Source organism: Temnothorax nylanderi, unplaced genomic scaffold (assembly GCF_030848795.1).
Source record: "Temnothorax nylanderi isolate EJ_2023f unplaced genomic scaffold, tnyl_v1.0 TNYL_tig0158_pilon, whole genome shotgun sequence".
In the NCBI taxonomy this organism is placed as follows: domain Eukaryota; kingdom Metazoa; phylum Arthropoda; class Insecta; order Hymenoptera; family Formicidae; genus Temnothorax; species Temnothorax nylanderi.
In genome coordinates, this window is record NW_027249220.1 from 222,330 (window position 1) to 246,511 (window position 24,182).

Sequence of the window (24,182 nt, forward strand, 5' to 3'; positions counted from 1 at the left end):
AAGCCTTGTGTACACGATACTAGAAATCGGTCCGAGTTTCGGTTTAAAGCCTTGTGTACACGATACTAGAAATCGGTCCGAGTTTCGGTTTAAGCCAATCAACTTGCAGCTCTTACAGAAAAACAGCAGTTTCATTGGCTTAAACCGAAACTCGGACCGATTTCTAGTATCGTGTACACAAGGCTTAAGCCAATCAACTTGCAGCTCTTACAGAAAAGCAGCAGTTTCATTGGCTTAAACCGAAACTCGGACCGATTTCTAGTATCGTGTACACAAGGCTTTACAGAAAAGCAGCAGTTTCATTGGCTTAAGCCTTGTGTACACGATACTAGAAATCGGTCCGAGTTTCGGTTTAAGCCAATCAACTTGCAGCTCTTACAGAAAAGCAGCAGTTTCATTGGCTTAAACCGAAACTCGGACCAATTTCTAGTATCGTGTACACAAGGCTTTAAATCGAAACTCGGACCGATTTCTAGTATCGTGTACACAAGGCTTAAGGGCCAGTTTTACCAACGTCGATTAACTGTAACCTTCGATTAAACTCACTCTTCATCTCTTTCTAACTGTCCCCCTAGAAAGAGACGAAGAGTGAGTTTAATCGAAGGTTACAGTTAATCGGAGATGGTGAAACCGGCCCTATGCCAATCAACTTGCAGCTCTTACAGAAAAGCAGCAGTTTTATTGGCTTAAACCGAAACTCGGACCGATTTTTAGTATAGTGTACACAAGGCTTAAGAGCCAATCACGTTCAACTGCTACTCAGCAGCTTGGTCTGCTGAACGCGCCCAATCGCTTCTATGAATGGGGGGGGGGGGGGGTGTGTGTTCAGTAGACGGGCATATAGTGGAGTGGCACCATCGCGACTCGCCGAAGAGTCGCATGGTATTTTTGGGGACGCATCCTCCACATACCATCGCTACCTCCAATCATACACTCCTCTCCATCGCTATCATCCCTGATCGACATCGACACACGCATCCCCACATTAAAATTTATTTAATATATTAAAAATTAGTATTTTATATTAAATACTCTAATTTTTATATTAAGTAATACCAATTTTTACAGACATTGTAAAATATTATGTACTTGTATATATTGTATATGTATATCAAAAATATATATTGTAATATTAATTGTATTAACCCTCAAAGTACTCCGTCGGGTCGTTTTCGTCCACCCGAAAAATACGATCCTGAATATCTTTTGAATCCGGAACAGTGGTGACATCTATTGTGTACGTAAAAAAACTTTAGGGTAGGAGGGTCCTTCACGCGCAAGGACATCTTGGTCTGTCAATTTGTCTCCGGATGCCAGCGAGAACAAATCTCAAAAGGTCGAAAAGGACCCGACGGAGTCTTTTACGTAAGTAAAAATGCACTTTTTTCCAAACTTTTTTTTTTTCTTGAAAATCACCTAATTTTCATAGTTTTGACGCATTTTCAAGCATTTTGGTGTATATGTTCTAGGCATAACCTATTGCCCCTCCACAAGCGACAGGAAAACAAACCAATGTTGTGGTTTGTGCGGTAAATTTGTCTGCGACGATCACCGCGTTAATTGTTGCACCGATTTCTTATAATAAAAATTGATAAAAACATGCTGTTGTTCTCTTACAGCCCTTATTTTCCTTGAAATAACGTGAAAACGCCACTTGAAAATTGCCAACTTTCAATCAGTGAAATAGGATATCTGGTTTGATCCTACGCTATTGTGACCGTTACCATCGGAAAGAGCAACTCTTTTCCTGTAAGAAACTGTATTTGAAAATTTTTTTAACTCATTTTTTATATTTATTATGAATTTTTAAAAAAATCACTTTTTTTTCAATTTCTTTATGCTAATAACTAAAAAAAAACTATTAAAGAAAAAAAATTTTTAGAAACCTACATCACAGCTTAAAAGAGGAAAGTTCAAAGAATATCCATGAATTTTGCGGAATTTTTTGAATGATATTTAATATTATTTATAAGTCGAAAGGCAAAAAGGACCCGACGGAGTACTTTTAAGGTGCCAAAAAGCACGGAGTCGTTTGAGGGTTAAAATAATGTAGTATTAATTGTATAATATTAATTGTGTAAATGTAATCGGATGTGTATAATAAGACGGAAATCATGACGCGTTTGGTAAACCGTTTACTTTTTCAAACTTTAGTAGTTTTTATTTACTAAAAGATTGTTAATAAATTCGGGAGATCTTTCATTCAAAATTTTGTATTAGAAATTATTACTATTAGTACAAGTAATATAATTTATTGAATAAAAGTGTGAAAAGGTTCGATGTTAAGACAATGATCACTTACCTGTAAAATTTTTGCTCACAAAAGTCGACATTCGCGTCTTAGATATGAAATGACAAGTCAAATTAACATAGTTTTGCGAAATTTCGGATTTCAGATTATCATCCGTTATAAAAATCAGAATTTAAAACGTCATATTTTATGTTGTTCTCGATGAAACATTTTCGCGAATTTCGTATTATATTAAATATTTATTAAACAAATTCTCTTAAATTACGTTTAAAAATTTGCTCGTGATTTTTTGAAACTTGTAAAGTCTATCCCGCTGTTGAAAGTAAAACGGGAATTAAAGTTTATACGCGCAATCAATTATATCGTTCAATTCATTCGATTATATATGTAATTAAAGTCGTAGACGCGATATTGAGAAACGTTTAATGCTTGTGAAATTACATTTATTATCACGTAGAGAAATAATTATACGGAACTCGCGCGCGCGTTGCAACGAATATTATAAAAATTACATATCGGAATTGATTGGGGCGTTTTATTCGTCGCATATTTTTCAGTCCATTGATCATTGCTTTACATCAAAGCTTTGTTTATTTTTTCGCGTATTGGTCATTTCCTTTGAGTTTCGCTAAATTTAGTATAGTATGACAATAATTGACACTTTCGTAATATAAATAATAAATTTATTAACGATCTTTTTGGTTGTGATTGCTCGTGTAAATTAAAAATAAAGTAAAATAAACTTTGTACTATAGTTATATATATTCAATAATAAGAAATATTACATAATAGCCTCACATGTTTTACATTGTGAGAATTTCGTTTTATTGTACGCATACCGAATGTTACATATATAATTTTATGTCAAAAAGAAATATTGTATGTAATTTTATTGATTATTGTACATTGTATATTATATTTTCAATTTTGTAATGTAACTCTCTTATAATATTGTATATATTGTAAAATAAATTGTAAATAAAATAGAATAAATGATAAAAATGTAAAAAAAAACGTATTCTAAAGAAAAGAGGACCGCCGATCGGAATCCGCGGGAGTGGTGGTGGGCCTCTATTTCTGTCGGATGTAATCCGATAAAAACAGGTCACGTGTATCAGAGGATATTTAAAGATTTTAAATTTTAATTTATACACATATCTATGTATAAAGGATTTAAGGAGTTAAATAGTGAGTAACTGTATAATATTAAAGCTAAATAGTACGCGCGTAGCGCGCGTCTGTGATTGTGATATCTAGTATAGACATATTTCATATGTATATAACTTTATACATTTATTACTTATTGCAAATGTTATACAATATTATAAGAAAGTTACATTACAAAATTGGACAATATACAATAATCAATAAAATTACATATCATATTTTTTTCGACATAAAATTATATATGCAACATTATAAATTGCATATATTATTCGAATAAGTCAAGACTACAAATATTTAATTTATGCAACGCGCGATTATTTCATCGTGGCTCGATAATAAAATGTACACCGCCTTTGGGTGAAAGATTCAAAGATTTTTCATTGAAAATAAGCGGGACCGAAGTTCGAGAATGAAGTTTGAATTTGTATTTTGACAGAAGACTCACTAATCCAACTTTCGTTTGCACGTAGCCAAATCGCGAAGCTGAAAATTAATAATATATTAAGTACTTTTATAAATATTTTTGTGAAAAAGAGAAAGAGAGAGAGGATATTTAAACTAATATTTTTAAATTAAATGTGATATTGTTAAATTAAATATATTTTATTAAAATGTTTTGATAAAACATTTGCATGATTTATTCATAAATTGTAATTAAATTAATGTCAAGCAAAACTATAAAAAATATATCTTTTAATAGCTAATATTATTATTATTATTATTATTATTACTATTATTATCACATTTTACTAACAAAAAATATATTTGTTACAAAGAACATATATTTTTTAAGTACAATTGAAAATGAAATGTTGATATTAAAATGCCCATTGTCAATTTAAAATTTAAATGCAAATATCATAAGAGATAAGCACACACATAACTACATACAGAAACAGTTTCTAACAATAGTACAAATACATATATTAAATGTATTAGTGGATTAATTCATATCCTCACCAATGCAGATTCGTGGGCCTTCTCCAAATGGCAAATAAGCATAAGGATGCCTTCTTGCTGTCTCGTTTGCGTTGAATCGTTCTGGATCAAATTTATCTGGATCCGGATATATTGACGGATCTCGATGTATTCCAAGCACTGGTATAGTTATTAATGTTCCCTCTGGGATGCGAATATTCGTTGTCGGTAAGACTATTTTGTTGGTACATATACGATTAAAGACAGGAAGAGGTGGATATTTCCTCATAGTCTCTGTAATGTCCAGAAAAAATTATATCTCTTCCAAAATGCAAGCTATTTATTTAAATGAACATATACATATAAATAATGAGATATTTTTGTGTAATAAAGTCTTTCTCCTCTTTGTCGAAAATTGCGTCTTTGAATAAATCGAAATGTAACACGACGATACTTGCCATTTACTACTTTGTGAAGATACGTCATTTCCGTCACAGCGTCGTAAGTCAGATCACCATACTTTGCCAACATCTCGTCGATTTCCTTGCGAACTTTATCTTGCATATCTTGATGCTCAGCTAGTTCGTATAAAGCGAAGGTCGCCGTCGTCGCGGAAGTTTCGAAGCCAGCTGCGAAGAAGATAAAACTTTGCGCAGTAGCTTCCATGATAGTAAGTTTTTTAACGGTTGCTGCACGCAAAGAAAATATTATGGTTTTGTAAACAATTTCATATAGGAACGTTTTAGAAATTAATTTTAATGAACTAATTTGCAAAACTGCAATGCAAAACATATAGGTATGTATATTTTAAAGATATGTTGAAGGGTGGACCATTTTAATTAATCCAAGTGATAAAATAAAAAAATAATTTTATTTAAAAAAACAAAGTTTACCTCAAAATCTCTGACCTTCACCTAGGCAAGATTTGTGTTCATTATAAGATGTCCTCTCGAAATAGAGTAAGTTCTATTTGAAACATTTTTTCGAATAATGAATAGTTTGGGAGATAATCACGTGCACGTGGATTAATTAAAATGGCCTACCCTGTACAGGGAAAGTTTATACACATATAATATAAATGTATATTAACATGATTCAGTGGTTGCCTTCTTGCCATCGTCAGGATCAACATAGCCTCTCTTCATGAGTTGAATGAGCAAATTCATAAAATCGTGTCTGACGATGTTATGAGCTTGCCTGTATTCCACATTCTCTCGAAACATATTTATATAAAAGCTGGCAATGTGTCGGTCTACGATGGGGATGGAAAAGAAATCCATAATTTTCGGCGCGAACAAAAACAGAGCGATCCAAAATGAATTGGCCTCCACAACTTTTTTTCCTTTCATTCGATATTCGTTATTCGGTTCCTCAATAGAGTTAGATTTGATACCAAAAGCCGTTGACATAATCACGTCCGTTGAATATCTGTTGGTAAAATTAGCAGATAATTTTTAATAACTTTTAACAAATTTGATTGAAATTTACAAAACATTATAGATAAAAAATTACATGAGAATTAAGTTACACGAGTAAAGAAAGATTAGCATATCAGGGGCATATAATACTGTAGAAACAAACTATTGAAAGAAGAATACATTGAAAAGAAGATTCAGAAAAAATAGCTATGAGAGAATCGAATAATTAAAAAAGTCTTAAATATTTAAAAGAGTCTTCCAAGATGTTCATACTTTTTATGACAAAAAATGTATAAGTTATACAGGAAAAATTTGAGATAGTATTAATTATTAATTGATTATTATCTGCAATTGAAATATTAAAAATAAAATAATTAAGTTTTTTAATCTTCTGATAATATGACTTCAAATGTTTACATATCTTCAAATGATATACATATATCTACAATAAAGTATATTTCTGAAAAAAAAAGATTTTATTTATGTTTGTACAAAAGTTATTAATGCAGATTTTTATCATATTCTACAGTGTTGTTGGATTAAAATATTTGTAACACATTTTAAATATTGTTATATAAATTATCATAATTATTAAGAAGTAAATGTCAGAATGTCAAATGTAATATATTGATATCTAATATGGAACTCTGATGAATCTATTAAAATATATAGAAATATATTATATTAATTTATTTTTTAATATTTGTTTATATCTCATTTAGATAAGCTGTTTATCACGTTTGCGTTAATGCATTTGAAATATATATCAACAAGAATATTTTTTAAGTGTGATATGTAAATTCTGAAAAAGAAAATCCTGTGTAGAAGATTTATTATCTAATTTATAGCCAAGAGAAAGTCTCGAAAACATGTGTACTTATGTAGTCGTACATTTGACTGATAATGTCTGATAACTTCTTTTAACTGATAATTCCCAGGTAGCAAGCACTCGTCATTTTGACGTCAAATGACGTCAAAAGACGTCAAAATGACAGACTTTTGACGTCAATTGACGTCAAAATGACGAGTCTTGCTACCTGGGTTTTATCTATTGCCAAATAGATAAAACAGCTTTTTTAATACAAAACATATACTGTTTATCCTATGTATAGTTCCAATTACACTCTAACTTATAATAACAAATTTTATCTTTAAGTGAAAGGGTTTCTATTTGTTGTTGTTTAAAATACTGTTTAAATAACAGTTCTTAAAAACAATATACCTTGCAAACATATCTTTCATTTCAACGGAATCTTTCATCTGTGCTTTGCTCTCCAGATACTTTGTAAGTTCTTCCCCACATTCCTTCACGATCGGGAACATCTGCTTTATTTTTCCCGAAGTGAAAGTAGGTGTCATCTTGACTCGCATATTTCGCCATCTCTTTCCAGGCATTAAAAACAAATGTCCAGACAATGGATCAATCATTTCGTTATAGTACATTCCACGGTCGTGGAAACTTGCGAATTCCTTTGTCAACACCGTTCGAATAAGATCGAGATCGGCGATTACCAAATTTGGTTTAAAAAGTGAATACATTCCAAAAGCGCGATGATTCTTATGTTTTATGTAGGCATCATGGAAAAGTACACCTGTTGATATATTAAATCTTATGTTCAATTAATTTCGCGATTTTTCATACAAGTAGAAACAATCTAAATAATATCAAAAATAATTAATTTGATACAGATAAAAATTAATTTGTAATAATAAAAACACGACACATACGCTCGATAATAGCAAAGCTAAACTGAATTGTATGTGTCAGTATATAATTTTGCTTTAGTATATTGCTATTAATCTTTACACGGAAAACCTTTAGTGGCACTATTATATTTTTATGTTATAAACTCATAATTTCTATGTACGCTCGTAACCGGCGGAGGCGGACGCCGGGTCACTCGTGACCCATGCCTTGACTCTGTATTGTTTAGATTTAGATTGTACGGCTCAAGGAGTCTTGAGCTCTAAATAAAAAATAAATAAATAAATAAATGAGTAACCGTAATAAATGAGACCGCATCCGGATAGACACGTTAATACACGTTTTATCGGGCTCCTAATACTACTGCAGATAAATTATAAGATTAAATTTTACTCCAGACAAATTGTAAGATTTTAAAAATAGATCCCCCTATCTTCTGAGACATTTTGTATTTGTTAAGTGCTTTTATTATAAAGTCTCAACTTTGTCTTTCTCACTTTAATTAAATATTTAAATTAATCAAAAAGGTAAAAAGGTGTACACAAGAAAGTAAATATACCGTGTATATTAATATAGAGATACTCGCCTATTTGCTTTTTTCCAGTTATAAGGGCCGTTATGTTTCCAGTTGGCACAACGGGTTCGATGTAAAAAACACTCCTCTTGCGCCAGAAATTGAATATCACAAATTTATAATAAATATACACAATGCTCAGGGCAATAATAAAAACCCCGACTAATTCTGCAAGTACCATCGCGAATCTAAAATATAAACATTTTTCTTGTAAAACGTTAATATTTTAAATAAGATTTGATGAAAATATTAATTAAATATTAACAAATTAATAAACAGCTATACGAGTCAAGCGCGGTACGTGGTGCGCAAGTAAAGAAATTAATAGTTACAGAAGTAACGAATTACAATGTATATAATATACATATACATATATTCCAACTTAATAAATTGCGCGCCGATTATTTGTCGGACTTGAAACATAGCTATCGTTGGAACATTAATACCCTTCCCTCCCCGGAATTAAATCAACGCGATTTAATTATTTTTTAAAAAACTGTAAAGAATTTAAAAAAAAATTAAATCGCGTTGATTTAATTCCGGGGAGGGAAGGATATTAATGTTCCAACGATAGCAGTGTTTCTCAAGTCCGACAAATAATCGGCGCGCAGTTTATTAAGTTGGAATATATGTATATGTATATTATATACATTGTAATTCGTTACTTCTGTAACTATTAATTTCTTTACTTGCGCACCACGTACCGCGCTTGACTCGTATAGATGTTTATTAATTTGTTGACATTTTCACGAGTCTAATGACATATTTGAATTAAATATTAATTTGTAAATTTCTACTGTATTTCTACCTATATAAAACTGTACTCGCGGTTGTAACCCAGTAAGCAAGAAACATCAAGAAACATTTTAACTACATTACAGCAACATTTTAACATTAATGCAATGTAGTTGAAATGTTTCTTGACGTTTTTTGCTTACTGGGAACTCATAATTCGCAATTCACTATTAATATAAAATTCTTTATACAAATTTGCCACTTACGAGAGAACTGCGGACTGTCTCGAAAATAATCCTATACCTGCTATGTCTTGTTTGTAATATGTCTCGATGAAAGCACGTTATTATGAAAACTATGCCATGGGATGTGTATGCATCCGTCAATGTTTGATCAAGTTCTGAAAAATGTTATCTCTTCATAATACATTTCTTATATAATGAATGCGTAATAACACAGATTAACTGCGAAGCATATATAATACCGAATGTGTCTAATCATGTTTACGTCGCGGATACATGGAGGAAAACACAAATCTCTTATTTATTGAATGTTTTATTTTGTTACGTAAGCTTATGAAAATTGCGAATATGACATCTACTTTTGCTGTTTTTATCTCGATTGTACAAGTGTGTAAAGTAAAGTGTAAAGAGTTATTGCATGTAAGTTCAACAAACGTATTATATTTATATTATTATTGAAAGTAATTTAAAATAGAAAAGTTAACATTTAATAGTACCGTAAACCGGAGATATATGGAACGATTTTAGTACGTTTTTTAACTTATTATTTGTTTAAAGTAGAAACTACTTAAAAAAATAATGTTTGCAAGTAAAAGCAGTTACTCCAGAGTCCCATTTCTTGTTGCATACAATTTTTGTTTTCAGTCTTTATCCCTGTTATTATGAAAGTTTTTCGTTCCACATAATCCGGGATTCAGGATTATATATAAAACGATAACAATTTGTCAAGAAATTGTATAAAATAGTTGAAATTACTACATCAATTAAAATATTTTAATTTCCTACATGAAACGATGAAAGAGTAAGAATATAAGGGCGCGAAGCGGGAGTAGGGCGCGAAGCGGGATAGATTCCGCGGAGAGGAGCGGATATCGATTTAGTGAAGCGATCAGTTTTTGTAATTTACACGCATTTTAATTAATGAATTTAGACCACGCACAATATTATACAAAGTCACATGAAAAATGTAGCTAAGAAAGGAACATTACAATATTATGATCAAAAGCCGTTTAAATATGTTAAATAGATTCTATTGATTTTTTAATTATTTAGATTAAAAAAGACCTTGTAATAACTTCAGTTTTAAAAAATTAGAGTATAAAACGAACCTGAGATTTTGGTACCTGAACATACGCCACCACAAGGAAATTATATATTAAATTATAGGAGTGGTAGTTAAGTACTCTAAAAGATTTTAAGGGAAGATTCTTCAAACAAATTCAAGACGAAAACTTCTTATGCCCATATATATGTCCGAAACGGCTTACTTTAAGTTTCATCCGAGGATTTTTCACATTAATCTGATTAATACTAAATAAATATTTCGTCAAAAGTAAGAAACAGTATATCTCTTACTAATTTGTCGAAAATATTGACATGACTTTGTATTATTTTCGGCTGAGAATATATTTTATTATGTATGACGCTGTGGGGCAGATTCGTACACTGACTCGTGGAGCACTTTGATACATATCAATATGTATCTATGTAGTTTATAGTATTAAGTAAGATATTTTTATTTTATTTTAGACAAAAATGGTAAGAACGTACCAAAAAAAGACCGATAGGGTCTATATTGATGAAAATGCCGTAAAATTGTTAATTCCGTATAAATAAATATCTCTATATCTCTATATACAATAAACATAGCTTGTTTTAATAATAATCCAATTTATTTCTGAATAATATTAATATAGATCACTGAGAATCAGTGCCCCATGCCCGTATCATTGTACCCCGCATATGAGGCACATTGATACGAATTTTATTTTTTACAAAAAATGTTATAACATTTCTTATTATTAACCGACAGCAAAAAGGCAATCAAAACACGTAAGTAGAAGGACAAGTCTTTAAATTTAACCTATTACATTTATCTTAATCTATCTGCAAAGTTATTTATTTAACTCTTGAAAAAAATCGTATCAATGTGCCCCACTTCCCTATGCACACATTCTGCTCTTACAGAAAAGATAGAATAAATTCAAGAATCGAGCCGCCCTGGTCGAGTGTCGAACGCACACGTACACGCGGGCTCCTTCCTTGTTTGCGCTAAATCTTCCACGTGCTGTAGCAACGACGAGACCTAGCATTGTCTAGCATCACTGCTGCCGCGTGGTCAGCTCATCGTTGGTGAGATAAAGCCAGATCGATTAATTGTCGGTCCTTGTCTGATTTATCTATTCATCTTACCTGACTTTTATCTTGACTATCTTTAATCTGAGTAGTTCGGACATGAATCACAGAACGGACACGAACCATTTTTCAGTGAACAATGTTCATACCATTATAGGATCATGTACCATTATAGGGTCATGTACCATTAGAGTCATATATGGTACAAAAAAAAACTTAAGCAATGAGCAAATCGACAAATATACATATATCCATGATAGCTATCTTAAGTTTTCAAGAACACTTGACTATGATTGGTCACTTTGCTTACTGTATAAGTCTTACTGCTTAAGTTTTTCTATGTACCAGAGCACTTATCGAGCGTACATACACGCTTTCAGGTTTCTCTCTGCAGTTTTATCATTCAAGCTTACTACTTCTCTCACTTTGGCCGTTATGTTTACTATATTTCAATAGTTTACTGAGATGGCATTAGCATACAATGGATCTTTTATTTAAAATGCAAAATGCACTTTTATTATGGATTTCTCTGTACGTTAATACAAGGGTGAAGTCCCATGAAGCCAGGGTACGGCGTACCGGCGTATGGCGTAAAGAAGCTTGGCTAATCACAGGCTTTACGCTTGTTTTCGTTACGCCAGCACAGATGTTACGCTGGTTTTTGAAGCGTTTCGGCGTTTATGCTACAATGATACACACCCACGTACACGCATATGAAATATTGCTTTATGTATGTATGTATGTGTTAAAAATTGCGCTGAAAATTTCATCGGCTGTCCCATGGGGCGTATTTACGCCGGCGTAATGATCAATAAGCCAATCACAAGACCCCTTGAGCATCCATTTTGAAAATAAGCTGTGTAAAACAACACTGTGATTGGCTTATTAATCATTACGCTGCTTAAATACGCTCCATGGGACAGCCGATGTTTGTGCTGGCGTAACGAAAACGAGCGTAAAGTCTGTGATTAGCCAAGCTTCTGTACGCCATACGCTGGCTCCATGGGACTTCACCCTAAAGCCTGTGATTAGCTAAGCTTCTGTACGCCATACGCCGGTACGCCATACGCTGGCTCCATGGGACTTCACCCTAAGTCCAAGTTTATGTACGGATCTAAATATATAATTGGCGCTTAATGTAACGTGACGTGTTACGAATGTTCTTGTGCGGAGAGCCTTATGCGAATTACCATAAAGACTATGTTGCACTGCGGATTGCCAGTTGGAATTACGATTGACAGATTTGCAGATTAATCAGTCAGCCAGTAAGCTTTTGCTCTGATTGGTCAATTCGCAACTGACAACCGATAACTCCAACCGCAATCAAGTCCGCAAAATACGGTCTTAAGACCGGCCGTCTTGAAAATTGCTTTGCAACTGTTACAAAATTCATGAATTTGATTGGTTAATTCTATTAATTTTGGACGTAACCAAGAGTATACACCAATCAAATTCACGAATTTTACAACAGTTGCAAAGCAGCTTTCTCTGCTGGACTCAGCCAATTGGATCTGTTTCCTATTGCTGAACTAGTGTACACTGTACTTAAAGTAAAATAGGTATACCGAAAGTACATTCGTAATTCGCCAACAATATAATAAACAATTATACTTTCATTTCATCCGACTACAATTGGCAAATAATCATCGTGATGAAATACTGTACAATAGACTGTTTAGACGACGCCAATATGACACAAGAATTTAACGCTTAAATTTATGTATAAATTTAATAATAATAATAAACGCTTAACTTTAACGCTAGAAATTTAAAATCAGTTTCAATAATTCAAAAACTGTCATGGTGGATAGAAAAGCGTCGAGCTGATTTGAGATAACTGGAATAACCTCTTTTATAATCGAGTCATCGCTAATTAACTCAGGTGCCATATCGGAAATCACGGCACTTATTACCGCGGACAATTCATCGTTGTCATAGAGGCCCGTCACATGAAACTGCAAATAATAAAAAGAATTAGCAATTGGAACAAGAGAAAAAAAGATACAAGGATTAGAATTGATAATTGGGAGTAAAATCTTAAAAATAAAAGATAGAAAGAATAAATTAGTAATTAACTGAAAATTAAGTTGTGTCGAAAATAATCGAATAACGAAAAAATTGCTCGAAAGTTAAAAATGATGTTTTGAATAATGATTTCTAGCTGGTTGCATATAAAACTTCAAATTCTAAAGATGTCGACTTTTTTTTAACGTTTTTGCAAAATAAATATTCTTTTTGATAAGCGTGAATATTACATATATAAAGCGATACGATTTTTTTACGAAGATATAATTCAATTTCTGCTAAACATTTTCAAATTGTTATTACGATAAATTTCTGAGAACCGGAAACAAGAAATTTGTACAAAGAAAGAGAAATATTTCATAATTATATAAATTATTACTTTATAAATTAAAATAATTATTTAATGTATTTTAAATAATTAATTGATAAATTTTCAAAAATATATGGTAAATATATATAAAAAATATATATATTTGAGTTTTCTTAGTTGCATTAATTTTTTTCTCAGAAAGTTTTTGAGAATCTGTGATATATACATATAAAATTGAAATTTTATTATACGCAACGACATGACAGTTAATTACGAAGATTGCAAAAAGAAAGCAAAAAGAAAGCAAGAACAAAGAAAGAAAGAAAAAGAAAGTTTTGATGAGATTTTTTAAATCTGTTTACTTACATCTAGTGAATTTAAAGAAAGCTTCAATTTCATGTTTTTTACTTTCAAGTGTCCGGTTATCCCGCCGTCCATTATGAAATTAATTTCCGTGTCAAAAGTGAATTTTTGCGCGGTCATTCTGAAAATTGAACACGTAGTATATCATTAACTTTAACATTTTACGATCTGTATGTTTACTTTAAATTAAGATGGATTGAAAGTTTTTTTATTACTATGAAAACAGACATAAAATTATTAGGAAGAAACATTTGAAATATAAGTTGAAAACATCTTACGAAGAACTTGTGATTTTAAAATCTTGAAATTAAAATTGCCGAAATTATATTGGTTTCAATTCTCGATCGGTCAGGAACGACTACTCACTTTATATCACCCTTGCCGTAAATTTCGAAGACATCAACTTTACCGTTCATAGAATAATTAGTACTCGCGGCTATCGACAGTGGCCACGAAAGATGAAGTTTCAAGACAACTTCTTTGATGGACCACGTGTAGTCAGCATTAATAATATCATATTCGGACAAACCGATTACGTTGGCCTTCGTCAAGAGCGCATCCAATCTGAGAATATACGAGAAACGTAAAGAAAAATTTATAAATCATTTAATCCCGCGATACACACACATTTTGTTTTTTTCGTTTAAGTAACACGCATTATTAGCTGAAGCTATATTAGAAAAAAATATTGATTAGACAACGCTTGCAATTTTATTGTCATTTAATTTAAAAAATTAGAACGGCACTTACTTTATTTTTTCCTCATTTAGTCTGATATCTAACCGGTCCGCATTAAACGGATCAAGAATCGGAATTCCGAGTGTCTCGTTTCCAGTCTTTAATATAGTTTTAAACTTCTTAAGAAAATCTTCTAACATTTTATTCCCAAATTTGCTTGCAACTGAAAATAAAAATTTGCACGGTGTAGCTTACAAACTAATGCTAAACAAATGCAAGTGCCTTGAACGTTATCTAATAATATGTCTGACGAAATATTATCACATTAAAAGAAAAAATATAACAAAGGTAAAAAATGCGTAAAAAAAGGTAAAAAAAGATTTGTAAAGTTATGAAAATTAATAATATTAAAGAATAAATTGAACCGAGATAATAGTTTAATAACACGATAAATAGATTGTTCAAAAATACGCTAAAATACGATCTTCTTATCAAAAATATTTCTAAAATAAAATATTTTTGAAAAAGAATAACTGAATCTAAAAACAAATAACTTAATAACAGATTGTTCAAAAAATAGACAGTACAAAGATAAATATGAAATAAATGTAAAGACAATTAACTCTTCTAAAAATATATAGCTTAACCATTCAGCTCTAGGCCTTTATGTGCTTTAAATCCTTGTAAGCTAATTAATATTTTTAGACCGCAATTGACATTTAAGGGTACAAAGAGTAGCTCTTTCCGAAAATCTAGTCGGTGATGAGGTGAGATATCTAAAAAGAAAGATATAAAGGTTGAAAGTGGAAATTAGATAAAATGAATAAGTAACTCCTATCTTTTTACTGACAAATATTTAATTAATAAATGATTTCGCCTATCCTTTTGAAAAGAATAAATTAATATAATTATTATTTTTGAGTTATCTATAACGAAAATTCTACTCAAAAAAGTGGATAAAATTATTTATTAGTTGAATATTTGTCAGTAAAAAAGCAGTGGTCACTTACCTTTTTTTATGTTCACTTTCAACTTTTATATTTTTCTTTTTAGAAATTCCACACTATTGCCGACTAGATTTTCAGAAAAAGCAACTATTTTTATCACTAAATATCAATTGCAGTCTAAATCCGAACTATACAAGGATTTAAAACAGGAAAGCGCGTAGGGACCTCCTAGGACTTAATGCATCTCTAGAGAAATATAGGAGAAATACCAGGAAAAAAACAAAAGAGAAAATATAGATATCTACTTACGGTTTGTCTTTGCTGCCCAAACATTGCAACAGAGCAAGATGAGTCCGAACGTTACCAGATTCATTTTTCTGTGTGAAGTAGAAAAGACGTTTTATTAAGTTACCTCGAACACGGTCACAGTCTTAAAGCTAACGAATTCGTCGTGGTTGTTATCATTAATTATTATCGTGAAAGAACATCGCGATTATCGAAAATGTTTTCGCAAATTTTCGCGACGCGCATATAACACAGAAGCAGAAGTCGAAATGTAACGTTCGAACGAAATATCCATAAATTTAATCAACACGTCATGACGTCACTCGTTTAGTACTTGAACTTAGAATTGTATATTTTGTATTATCTGTGAATACAAAATGTTTTTCAAGGCCTATATAAAATGATCATATACTGTTTACGTACGGCTCGTTGTAAGTTGATTTACGTCAGTAAAGTTTCTGACAACCGTTTGACTTAGCGTTTGATTAAACAGCACGAACGAAACTGCGAGCTGAAAAAAAATGTAGACGTATTTATAGGCACGTTTCGCCGATATCGAATCGTTAAATCGAACACCAAGATCTCTCACTGATTATTACGTATATCACAATAACGATTCGATCTTTGAGCATCTAAGGAATTTAATTTTGTAGAACGCTCGAAAGCACTCGACGTTATGTTTTCTTCGTTTTTCTTTCGTCGAAAAATTCCATTGGGTTTCGTTGCAATCACTAAAGCAGTCACTTACGGCAATTTCTGTATTGCGTTGTGTATCCAGGAAGCGCAATTAACTATAATTATGTCATTACAATTAATTTTATTTTGGAGCGCTGAGTTTCTTTTATACCGAGTCCTGTGAATCTTATCGAGACCAGAGATTAGACCAGAGATTAGATTATAAGCCAGCTTGTTACGCTGCAACTTGTGTAACGCAATCAAGTAACGTATATAAGAATAATGCACAGTCTTACTACTGGTCAGACATTTAAAAGCTGATAGGAATATTTTTTTCTACATTATAATAAATAAATAAATGAATATTGCAGATAAACAATATTATAGAGAACATTACGTATTATCCGTAAAATTATTTAACTGCAAGTTGACAATAGAAATCCGAACGGTATGGTTAATACATATAATAATAATTATTTTAATGTGTTGTTCCGATACTTTAATTTTAGATTACGTGATAAAATGAAAGAGATGTCATTGATAATATAACGCTGCAAGAAAGCGATTAGATTAATCAAATCTTGGATTTTTTCCCTTTCTCAATCGTTGTACTTCATTAAATTATCTTATCTTCTGTTTGTGTGTGTGTGTGTGTGTGTGTGTGTGTGTGTGTGTGTGTGTGTGTGTGTGTATGTGTGTGGATAAAACAGATCAACGGGCGATCACGCAAACGTATTGTATTTTCAAAGTTTGTTTATTAACATAAACAGAACGCAAAAAATACATCTGCACACTCATTTTCCAAGAATAACTTTATATAAAAAACGATATATACAAGGAATACCTTTTTCTCTTTCTCTCTTTCGTACTTTACTATATATACACATTGAGAAATTTTATACGATATATTCTATTTTTAATATTAGTATACAAAAATAACATAAAGAATAAAACGGGAATCTTATAAAAGAAGTAGTCTTATCACGCTTGTGATTTTAGTATTAATTTTATTGCCAAATTGCAGAAAAATTCTATGATATGCTCCATTTTTAATATTAGTACAAAAATAACATAAAGAATAAAACGGGAATCTTATAAAAGAAGAAGTAGTCTTTTCACGCTTCTTATTATTTTAGTATTAATTTTATTGTCAAATTACAGAAATATGTAATTTTAGTGCAAAGCAAGTTTTGTTAAGGACCTTTATCCTCAGCGATGTTATTAACAAAAGTTGTTTAAGTGCTTTATCATGAATTTGTATCGTTTAATCGACCTGGATCGATATAAAGATATGACAAAAAGATATTACAGACCTAGTATTTTCAATAGGTCCTTAAACGTTACAGTGGATAGATATTTGTTGCCTTCTTCCGTGATGACGCGATTAATGGTGTCTACAATCACTTTTTGGTTCGTGTCAATCAGTTTAGGTACCTCATCGGAGATCGTCTTGCTCACTTTTTCGGACATTTTATTATCATCGTACAGGCCCGTCGCATGAAACTACAAGCGATAGAAAAGAAAAATGTATTGGAAATTAGAAACAGTAAAAATAATCAGTAACCGAAAATTCATTTAGTATTATATTCCGTATAATCAAACAAATCGAAGAATGAAAGACATTATCTGAAAAATGAAAATGACTTGAATCTAGCGTCTGCTGAGTCCTTACAAAATGTCGAATTCCAATAACTTCGGCTGTATACTTGTAATTTTTCAAATTAAAATAAATTTATCAAAAAGGAGAAAATTAAACGTGGAGAAAATTAAATTAATTTTTACGGAAACGCCAAGCTAACCGACTTTTTATAGTCAATTCATTTTTTTTCTAACTAAATTTAATTTTTTATTATCAACATTATTATTTTAATATATATAATATCTAATATGTATACATACTAATCAGGAAGTTTCTAAGAGCTCAATAATAATTTTTTTTTAGCTAAATGAGTCGTAGATTTTCAAGTCTTTTCCATAATAGCTGTTTGTAAAAGATCGATATCTTTGCAGCCAGCAGTGTGACTGAGTCGCCTTTTATATATGCAAATTGAAGGGTAAGAAACGAGGCAGTTAACTCAATATCATACAAAAAAACGTGGCAGTCTCATATAATAATTGATTTAATCAAAAAAATTTATACATTATTATTAATCTTTAGAGGACCCCCGCGAAACCCTCGATATACATATATAACGTCTTAAAATCCAGTGTCATATTTTGCACTTTACTATGTGTTAGATATATATATATATATATATATGTATTTTTTCCTAGAGTGAAATTTTCGTGATTTAAGAAGAAAACTTTGCGGCCCATTAAAAGTTAATTATTGCGAAATTATTCTTTTATGATTTTGTAAAATTATATGTGTGACGTTGTTGAAAAAACTTATAATATATAAAAAATACAATATAAAACTTGTGATATGAACTCTAGAGAAAATGACCACATTAATATAAGATTAACAGATATTAGTACAACAAAATTTAATATTTGAGATGCGGAGTTGAAAAATGATTTCATTTTTTATCTTTTTCGTTTTTAATTTTCTGTATAATTATTTTCCTTGTTTAATTGAAATAAAGTTTTGAGAGATATATGAAAACTATCAAAAGATTAAATTATGTATATATATATTATATATATTTTTTTTCAGAAGTTATTTAAAGGTTGTTAACGTAAAGTCATTTATTTTATATTCAATATTATTTTTGCAACGGTCTAATCGCGAATTTTGAGGATAATGATCGCAAAAAGACGAAAAAATTGACAAAATTGTAACTTAATTACTTACGTCTAACGCTCTCAAGGAAACCTTTGTTGATATTGATTCAATTTGGACATGTTTGCCTTTTAATTTAAGGCCAATATCAGTCAGGAATCTGAAGTCATGTGCGGCTGCTCTAAAAATTAAATATATATGTACATACATATATTATGTATCTTTAGCTTTCACTTTAATTTTAACTTTCTTTAGCTTTAAATATTCTCTGTGATCTCAAATTATTTTATAAAATTATTGATAGAAATGTATCCTATTGTGTGTGTTTAATTTTTAAGAGTTTAATTATAGAGAAGTAGTGTATTTGACAATAAAATAATTAATTATCTTAAATTCTAAATAAGCGCCGCCAAAGAGATAATCCGATCTCCTTTCTTGATTTTCTACATTTTAAAAAGATTCGTTGAAATATAAATTTATCGTTTAATTTGATAATGAAATGATAAATTATCTTAAATCCAGAAAAAGTCGCGTCTAACAAATTCCTGTCAAAGCAATCTCAATTAAGTTATGCGTTTGCTAGAGGCGAGCCTGATCACCGTAAGAAACTTGAACGAGATCGGCGTGATCGCGTGTTTCGCGCGAAACACATAAATTCAGTCACGATTTAATAACGCGCTTTGTCGCAGTTGGCGTCGCCTGATAAAGTCGCGAAAGCGCTGAATGAAAAACGGCTAACTCATTGTCAGTCAACCCAGCTCTCGTTTTTTCACGTGCATATTTCAAGCATTGTAGTTAAATATAGATGAAGCAAAATGAAAAACGAACGTTCTTCACGAAGAAAGATCAGCGAACTTTCTCACTGTAATATAATTAATATAATTATGATAATAATTAATATTTTGCATTTTTTAATTACTATATATACGGTAAAGATAACAATGCATTATATATATATATTATAATAAGATAGTTATAATAATTACTACAAAATTATAATAATAATTGAAATTAATAAATCTCAGTAAAGTTTAGATTTAATTTCGTAGGTTTTTTTATTGGCTACTAAATAAAATGCAAAAATTGGCGGCGAGATCCTTTTTCATTATATATAGATATTGGAAAATCGCGAACTCATCGAAGTTGTATGGATAATTAGATTCTCTCGGAAGAAACAAATACTTACTCTATCCCTCCAGTTCCATAAATGTCGAAGTTGAAGACGTTGGCTTTCGCGGAGTAATTAGTATTCAGGACTACCAACGGCCAGGTGAGATCTACGTGGACTTTCAAACCAAACAATTTGAAGTCAGCGCTGTTGACTTTATACGAGGACAAACCATCTATATGGACGTTTGTGAAAACTCCATCGACGCTGAGGGTATGACGGAAAAATAAAAAAACTGCGTCATTAAACAAACTTCGTGTTTTCTAACAACGTGTCGTTTATAATATGTTGATTGTCATGTATACACAATACACGTTAAATTAAGATATACCGCCTGGTCTAACTGGTCATTTTTAAAACACACCTTTCTTTAGGTGCATAATGTGCTGTATCGATAATACACAGCAACAGCTTGGAAGACAAAATAAAGTAAAAGATAATTAAAAGTTTATAATCGTGATGATATCTTTTGTTATTCTAGGGGCATATTGATTTAACGCATTAGCCGTCAACGTGTTACTTAAAAAACCAAGCTGTGACACGCACTATCCTATTCCTGGTTCATTAATGTTGAGGGGCAGCTTATCCGTAATGAACGGATCAAGAGCCGGAATTCCGAGATTGCTATCTCCGTCTCGTACTACGGATTTAAATTTTTCGAGGGCATCTGCTAACTTTGATTTAAACGCGTAGACCTCTCCAACTAGAACAAAACATTTACGTCATATATAATCAGTGCTAAATATATGCAATTTTGAACAATATTGATAATATTCAATATTAGTGTTAATAATATTCAATAACGATGTTAATATTCCTGATGTGTATCATAAAAAGAACTCGTAAAATTTAAAAAAATACGCAAAAGAGAGATCTGTATAGAATCGCGGAAATTGATATTGATGAGAGACATTTTTGTGCACAGACCGTGCACAAAAATAAACCATTCATAAATAGATTTATTCAAATATTTAACATCTAAGATCTCTCTAACAAAAATTACTCCCCGAAAGAGGTATCGTCCAAAACAGACAGCTGAAAAATAGAATGTTCCAAAATAGATGGCTTAAAAGTGGATTGTTCAAAAATAGACAAGAGATAAGTGTAATATATATCTGTGAGAACGACATATTTCTGGAGAAATACTATTCGATATACTTCTAAAGAAATATTAGAGAGGAAGAAATACCAGGTATCTACTTACAATTATCGTCTATCTCAGTCGCCCAGGCATGGCAACAGATCAAGATAAGCCCGAACGCAACGAGGTTCATTTTTCTGCACAAAGTGGAAAACACAGTCGATTTAGTTGCTTCCGAAGACGAAGGAGGTCAGGATATTTTCCTTAAAGCCAACGAATTTGCCACTGTCCCATACAGTGAACGTTTTCGCGAATTAACGACGTGGAAACGCACCTGGATATTCTCGGCGGAGAGAAAGATTTTGGTAAATTCAGGCGATATCGAGCGAATCGGCAAGTCAACGCCACGGATTACTTGTACCTCGGTATTGTACGTTCGACATTATTTATAGACACCTGCGTTCGGTAGGAAACACGTCAGTGATAATTACGCACGAATCGCTTATAAGTCAAGTCGTTTGTAAGTGTCACAGCAATTATCCTAGCGCCTGCACGAGTCGCAAGTCGCGCGATAAGAGTCGTGCGAGTTGTAATTGAGAAAATTACGCTACCCCGACCTTAAACAGGTCGACAGTATCGGATCCGTGGGATCTCTTAACAAATACGATATCGCGCGACAATTCGATTATTAGCTAATCGACGTGGAAACTTGGATTTTGCAGGTCAAACGAAACGCCGCATGTATTTTCCTTCCGTTTTCTTTCTGCTTTCTTGTTTTTTCCGTTATCTCGCATCCGACAGTCTCGAAGATAATTGATAGCGACGTTGTTGTCCTTCCTGGTCTTCGATGACTTATTTGCCGTGTGCTTGGAGTATACACTTGAACACAATTTATTGCCGTTAGCTTCTAATGCGCTTTTGTTTGTTCTTCATAATAAATCTCACAATAAGTCTTTCTCCTTTCTTATTGAGTCCCGATAAAAGTGTAGATTAGATTATAAAGCATCTCGTTGCAGTAATATCTGCGGTAACGCAATCTTTTGAAAACAATTTCTTGGTTTACCGAGATTAAGCGTCTGTTTGTAACACGTGTACCGGATTCGCGGATTATCGAATCGATTTTCAACGTTTTTATTAAATAGATCAACAGTACGCTTTTTCTTTGTGCTAAAAAACGTCCGAGTAATTAAATTATTAGGGAGGCTATCAAAGGGACGCGCCACAAACGAAAATTTCACTTGCAGCATCTATACCAGGATCCATTTAAGAGACACATTATCGAGAGTTACTCTTGAGAGCCCCATCTTCAAATAAATATAAAAATTAATACAAAAAGAGTTATTTGTTTACTAATTTATATCTCATTCTTGTGTATGTATTATTTTTTTAATATAAATATATTATAAATAATAATAATAATAATAATGATCTTTATTACGGGAAAAATACCCTTTAGCGTACAATGGAAGAAAGAGAACATACAATTTCACAAATCTAATATAAAGAGCTTATCTATCAAATAGTAAAGTATATTTTACACTATTTGATTATTGTATACATTATTATAATATTACATATATATTATTACACCGTTATATACTTTATCATAGTTTTATCTTTGTTACAGTGTTTCTCTAGATGCTATTTTACATAATTATAATATTACGTACTATTATTGTTTTATTACAAAAACTGTTCTTTCAAATCCGTAGTACCGCCGCCGAGTTGGAGTAGAGCAGCGCAAACGGGAGCAAAAGAGAGAGAGCGAAAGAGCAAGAGAGCGAGAGCGGCGAAAGTGATCAGGGTGGCCGATGGCAGGGTGGCCGACAGCGGGGTGACGGACGGTGGGGGGGCCGACGGAGGGGTGGCCGACAGCGGGGTGATGGTGGCGGCGGGGTGGCCGATGCCGGGGTGGCCGATGGCGGGGTGACGGTGGCGGCGGCGGCGGCGGCGGGCGGCTGGGGGTGGCTTGAGGGTGTTTGGCCGGTGGCGAAGCAAAGCGCGCGGGGATGCGCTCGCGAGGAGATGGAGAGGGGTACAAGAAGGGATGCGAGAAAGGAGGGATGCGAGAAAAGAGGGATATTATAGTATATATAGACCAGGCCGCCCGCCGGTTTCACCCTCACTAACCCGCAGCTCGTTCGACTCGTCAGTCTTCAGTGCGGCCTGAACGGTTAACCGGCCTACTTCTCTCTCCTCCTTTTGCCGCGCTTTGGTCCTGCCGCTGCCAACCCTCGTCGTCATTATTGTAGTTGTCGTCGCGACGTCGTCACTCCGCTGTGTGGGCCTGCTCAAAAACAACGCGGGACAGGAAACGCCAGGGAGAGAATGAGAGAGAGAGGACTCTCTCGCGAGCGACCTACAGCTTCCGCAGCAGCTCGCCTCTCTGTGTCTCTCTTTCTCTCTCGTCAACGCTGACGACAACGTTTCGCCAACGGACAACGACGAACGGACTCTACCCTGCACCACTGCGGAAAGCGGTAAGTACCTCTCTCTTTCGTTCTTTCTCTCTTTCGTCTCTCCTCTCCTGTACCGTGTGCCGAAGATCGATTCCCCTCTCTCTTTCTCTCTCTCTTATCCCGTATCTCTCTCTCTTTCGTTTTATTACGCGGGCTCGCGTAAAAATCTCTCGCCACCACGCGCTCCGATCTCGTCTCGCCTCGCCTCCTCTAACTTTGTTTCTTCCGCCGTCGTGTCACCTCCGCTCTCATTATGTTCGTTATCTTCTCTCTCCGCGCGGCCTCCTGCGAAACGCGACGTAGAAGGCCGTGGCTATCGTAGA

The 24,182-nt window shown here is 32.8% G+C and overlaps 4 protein-coding genes and 1 long non-coding RNA gene across 6 annotated transcripts in view; 2 read left to right on the forward strand and 3 right to left on the reverse strand.

The window, feature by feature from the left end:
• Positions 1-818: 818 nt before the first annotated feature.
• Positions 819-1,600, forward strand: LOC139777692 (uncharacterized). The gene is made up of 2 exons (XR_011719413.1): positions 819-1,365; positions 1,470-1,600. It is a non-coding gene; the product is annotated as an uncharacterized lncRNA (long non-coding RNA).
• A 1,312-nt stretch (positions 1,601-2,912) lies between these two features.
• LOC139777689 (probable cytochrome P450 6a14) lies at positions 2,913-9,436 on the reverse strand. Its single transcript, XM_071715252.1, has 7 exons — positions 9,035-9,436; positions 8,046-8,221; positions 6,977-7,346; positions 5,427-5,764; positions 4,795-5,025; positions 4,379-4,630; positions 2,913-3,901 (listed from the first exon to the last, which is right to left on the reverse strand). Exons 2-7 carry the CDS (start codon positions 8,212-8,214, stop codon positions 3,738-3,740), a joined length of 1,524 nt encoding a protein of 507 aa, XP_071571353.1. The 5' UTR covers positions 8,215-8,221; positions 9,035-9,436; the 3' UTR covers positions 2,913-3,737.
• A 1,225-nt stretch (positions 9,437-10,661) lies between these two features.
• LOC139777690 (uncharacterized) lies at positions 10,662-16,626 on the reverse strand. Of its 2 annotated transcripts, none has more exons than XM_071715253.1 (7): positions 16,503-16,626; positions 16,178-16,265; positions 15,779-15,846; positions 14,595-14,745; positions 14,211-14,408; positions 13,848-13,965; positions 10,662-13,101 (listed from the first exon to the last, which is right to left on the reverse strand). In XM_071715253.1, exons 3-7 carry the CDS (start codon positions 15,840-15,842, stop codon positions 12,907-12,909), a joined length of 726 nt encoding a protein of 241 aa, XP_071571354.1. In that variant the 5' UTR covers positions 15,843-15,846; positions 16,178-16,265; positions 16,503-16,626; the 3' UTR covers positions 10,662-12,906. The 2 variants fall into 2 exon arrangements, with proteins under 2 accessions (XP_071571354.1, XP_071571356.1); XM_071715255.1 differs by lacking the exon at positions 16,503-16,626 and adding an exon at positions 16,344-16,487.
• A 790-nt stretch (positions 16,627-17,416) lies between these two features.
• LOC139777691 (uncharacterized) lies at positions 17,417-21,891 on the reverse strand. The gene is made up of 6 exons (XM_071715256.1): positions 21,735-21,891; positions 21,524-21,597; positions 20,866-21,022; positions 20,338-20,526; positions 19,224-19,332; positions 17,417-17,932 (listed from the first exon to the last, which is right to left on the reverse strand). The coding sequence occupies exons 2-6, from the start codon at positions 21,591-21,593 to the stop codon at positions 17,735-17,737; spliced, it is 723 nt and encodes a 240-aa protein (XP_071571357.1). The 5' UTR covers positions 21,594-21,597; positions 21,735-21,891; the 3' UTR covers positions 17,417-17,734.
• The window catches only part of LOC139777687 (acetylcholinesterase), a 43,222-nt gene continuing 40,736 nt past the window's right edge, over positions 21,697-24,182 (forward strand). The window contains exons 1-2 of the mRNA XM_071715249.1: positions 21,697-21,830; positions 23,113-23,880. The gene's annotated coding sequence lies outside the window, so the exon portion shown is untranslated. The remainder of the gene's footprint in view (positions 21,831-23,112; positions 23,881-24,182) is intronic.

What these genes read in the sequence shown, in the direction of transcription:
- LOC139777689 (XM_071715252.1), bottom strand. Translation starts at nt 8,214, where the DNA reads ATGGTACTTGCAGAATTAGTCGGGGTTTTTATTATTGCCCTGAGCATT. An exon ending in ATGAAAGATATGTTTGCAAG is followed by an intron (nt 5,765 to 6,976) that starts GTATATTGTTTT and finishes TTTTACCAACAG; the next exon opens with ATATTCAACGGACGTGATTA. An exon ending in TCTTCACAAAGTAGTAAATG is followed by an intron (nt 4,631 to 4,794) that starts GCAAGTATCGTC and finishes TGGACATTACAG; the next exon opens with AGACTATGAGGAAATATCCA.
- LOC139777690 (XM_071715253.1), bottom strand. Translation starts at nt 15,842, where the DNA reads ATGAATCTGGTAACGTTCGGACTCATCTTGCTCTGTTGCAATGTTTGG. An exon ending in TTGGGCAGCAAAGACAAACC is followed by an intron (nt 14,746 to 15,778) that starts GTAAGTAGATAT and finishes TTTTATTTTCAG; the next exon opens with TTGCAAGCAAATTTGGGAAT. An exon ending in TACGGCAAGGGTGATATAAA is followed by an intron (nt 13,966 to 14,210) that starts GTGAGTAGTCGT and finishes TTCAATTTTCAG; the next exon opens with AATGACCGCGCAAAAATTCA.
- LOC139777691 (XM_071715256.1), bottom strand. Translation starts at nt 21,593, where the DNA reads ATGAACCTCGTTGCGTTCGGGCTTATCTTGATCTGTTGCCATGCCTGG. An exon ending in TATGGAACTGGAGGGATAGA is followed by an intron (nt 19,333 to 20,337) that starts GTAAGTATTTGT and finishes TTTAATTTTTAG; the next exon opens with AGCAGCCGCACATGACTTCA. An exon ending in TTTCCTTGAGAGCGTTAGAC is followed by an intron (nt 17,933 to 19,223) that starts GTAAGTAATTAA and finishes TATCGCTTGTAG; the next exon opens with TTTCATGCGACGGGCCTGTA.